This window comes from Empidonax traillii, unplaced genomic scaffold (genome assembly GCF_003031625.1).
Source record: "Empidonax traillii isolate 1590-97213 ecotype Southwest subspecies unplaced genomic scaffold, ASM303162v1 scaffold2151:size35173, whole genome shotgun sequence".
NCBI classification, from domain to species: Eukaryota; Metazoa; Chordata; class Aves; order Passeriformes; family Tyrannidae; genus Empidonax; species Empidonax traillii.
The window spans coordinates 25,077-28,173 of NW_020957344.1; the positions used below are offsets into that span (position 1 = coordinate 25,077).

Below are 3,097 nucleotides of genomic sequence, written 5' to 3' on the forward strand. Positions count from 1 at the left end.
TAATACATTACTTTTATATATATTATTATATATTATATATTATATATATTACTACTCTATTATTTTATATTAATATATTATATATTACTACTGTATTACTTTATATTAATTAAAATCATTAAATATTTTTAAAATATTAAATGTATATTAAGGATTTTAGCTATATATTACTTATATTACTAACATGCACTACTACAATATGACATTATTATTATATAATACATATCATCAAGAGTGATCCACATGGTAGATTGCAGCTGGTTCCATATTTTAACATTGAGCAGTCACAGCATTGCAAACTCATCACAAAATTCCTTATTTCAAAGTTTCAGTTTAATTTGGGAATCCAGATGAGCTCTTTTCCTTGGACGTGCCCTCTCCTCATCATCATCATCAGGAAAACTAAATATTTCAGACAGTCCTTTCTGGGGGTTGGAAAAAAAGAGGAAAAAAAAGAGAAAAAAAAGGAAATTTATCACATTAAAAAAAAAATACAAATTAACAACTGTAGTACACAACCCCCAGCCAACCTGTGCAGGACACATAAACCTGCCAGTAGAGAGTTTCTTAGCTATGCCTTTCGCATTCTAAGACCCTTTTGTCTGGAGAGTGCTTTTGAACCTCAACTGGAGCTTACTTGTTCATCTGATCTGACCACAGAATTGTTTCAAAATCACTTTGTAAACTCCCAGCTGCAAATGCACAGATCCAACGTGCAGTTCTGGAGAAGAGGCAAGATTAACCTATGCCCAACAGGTTGCCAACAGCCTCCAGCCCCACCTAAGCCTTCCTTTAACCTTCCCCCAGATTAGTCAGGGTTTCCCTAGGCAGGGATTGGGCTGAGTTTATCCCTAACTCAGATACCCTGCCCACAGGTCTTTGCTGACTGTGCCATGTTATACCCGCCAAAGCACCACAAGGCTGCTGTGCTGTCCTACACAAGGGCAGCAGCTTCCACACGACTTCTCCTACCTTGACAGGTGACATCACTCTGGTCAGGGGCATGGATGTTGTAGTGGAGACACTGGAGCTTTGTGTCGGAGCTGCCTCCTCTTCAACTTTACTGTCCATTGGTTCTTCTTCCACCTCAGAGACTGTTTCATCTCTGACAAATGCCTTGCCAGGCAACACAGAGGGGACACTGCAAGAGACACAGGACAAGTCATTTGAGCTTTGTCTGATCTTTCAGACTCAGCCAGGGTCACAAATGGCTTCCACAGCTTTTGAGGGAATTTTATGAATGGAGTTTTCTGAAAGGAGCTCTTAATCTAGGGATCCATAGCAGCTCTAGTACATGAGGTCACAAGAAAAAGCAGATGAGGGTTTGGTGTAATCCAAGAGGGTTTCCAGCAAGAATGAAACCCACCCCAATCCCAGCCACCTTCTGCTGCTGCCCCCTGGAAAAAAAACCAAACAACCAGCAGTCTTGTGCAATGGCAGTCACTGGCAGTCTCAAATAACAGAATTTGGGCCATACCTGTTCAGTGTCTGGCTTTGAGAGCTCTTTTCTTGCTTGTATTTTGCCTTCAGTCTCTGGAATGTGCTAACATATTGGATAGAGTCCAACTTATCAGAGAAGTTCTCAACTAGATGTTCAATAAGGGACTGGATGCCTTCCTGCAGAAGAGAAAAACAGGGTTGCAGTCTCCTATGTCCACATTCAGAAGATGAGAAAGTTTTTGAGCTTCATTTGGAAAGTAACTAAGCCCTTCTCCAGAGCCAAAACATCCTTCTCAAGAACAAATGGGAAACAATCAGATTTATCCTTAAGAAAAAAGCTGAGATCTAGAAAGAATTATTTAACTTCCCTTAGAAACAGAGAAGAGACTCAGCAGTGTCCCAGTTCTACTTGGGACCCTTCCAGCAAACCTGGAGGTTTCCTATCTGGGAGAGCTGCCTTTTACCTCTCAACCTGAGAGGCCAAGGCTGTGTCAGTGCTGAGGCTGCTGCTGAACTTACCACTAGGATGAATTCAAACAGCTCCAGCAAGGCAGAGTTAAACAAGTTGTACCTAGTCCCATTGTCCAGCAGAGCATTCACAACCGGCTCAAAGAGGTTACATTGGATGATGTAACGGTTGTAAACGTCATTTTTCATGGCAATCATCCTCCTCATAAACCGAAGAGCAGCTGTGTGAAAAGACACATTCAAGCATTTAATAACTCCATGCCAGGGCTCCAATCTGCTTCTTGGGGAACAACTGAAAATCCTGGTGTTATCCCAAGAGGAAGATGCACACTCAAAGCAAGAGCATTAAGAAGCACTTGAGGACAAATGCGGACCCAGCATTTGCTGACAGGTCTCTTTTCTTTCCTTCTTGGACTTTGCTGGGTATTTGAATGTCATGAGGGACCACTGCTCTCTTTCTTAATTCCATGCACTTCAGCATGTGTGAAGTTCAACTGTTCACTCCCTCCTCTGCTTTTCTCTGCTTCTGTTCCAGAACCAATCCCAATTATCCTGCTTAACCAGGCTTTAATTATCCTGCTTCACACAATTTCATTCCCTCTCCACAGGGAGCACCAGATTCAGGACCTTCTTCAAGAAGGGAAAGATCTCCATGGAGATTAGTCAAGACATCTGATCACAAAGGATCCTCACTGGCAGGAAGACTTGAAAGGACCTCTGAGGACTTCAAAAGAGACCACAATCCTCCTCCCACCACAAACTGCACTGGTCTATGCTCACGGACAGCTACTACCTTGCTTTCCAAACTACTTAGTGGTAGCCAGGAAAAGACAGGAAATCAACAGGAATTCTGAGCTCAAGTGTAGACACTGATACTGGTGCACCTTGCAAAGAGGACACACAAAGCCCTCCAGAAGGAAACCACAACAACTCTGTACTCACCCAAGGCCAGAAATTTGTGCTTGGATTTCAACAATACCAGGACTCTTCTTAGCAGATCTTTGCTTGTAACATACTTCTTCATGTGATGTCTGTGCCGTTGCATACAAAAAGATAGCACCTCCAAAACTAAAGCAAGGATTTCTGCTCTTTGATAATCTACAAGAAAAAGGAATAATATTCAGTTATACCAAAGAAAGAAAGAATGTTCTGTCATGCACAGTGAGCTCACCAGTTATTACAGTTTCTG

General features: G+C 41.9%; 1 protein-coding gene across 1 annotated transcript in view; it reads right to left on the reverse strand.

Annotated features, from left to right (window-relative positions):
* Positions 1–295: 295 nt before the first annotated feature.
* Positions 296–3,097, reverse strand: part of LOC114071621 (serine/threonine-protein phosphatase 4 regulatory subunit 3-like) — a gene marked incomplete at its 5' end in the record, with an annotated part of 5,982 nt that continues 3,180 nt past the window's right edge. The window contains 5 exons of the mRNA XM_027909473.1: positions 296–425; positions 973–1,141; positions 1,478–1,617; positions 1,960–2,129; positions 2,851–3,006. Of these exons, the coding sequence (XP_027765274.1) occupies positions 321–425; positions 973–1,141; positions 1,478–1,617; positions 1,960–2,129; positions 2,851–3,006 (740 nt within the window). The remainder of the gene's footprint in view (positions 426–972; positions 1,142–1,477; positions 1,618–1,959; positions 2,130–2,850; positions 3,007–3,097) is intronic.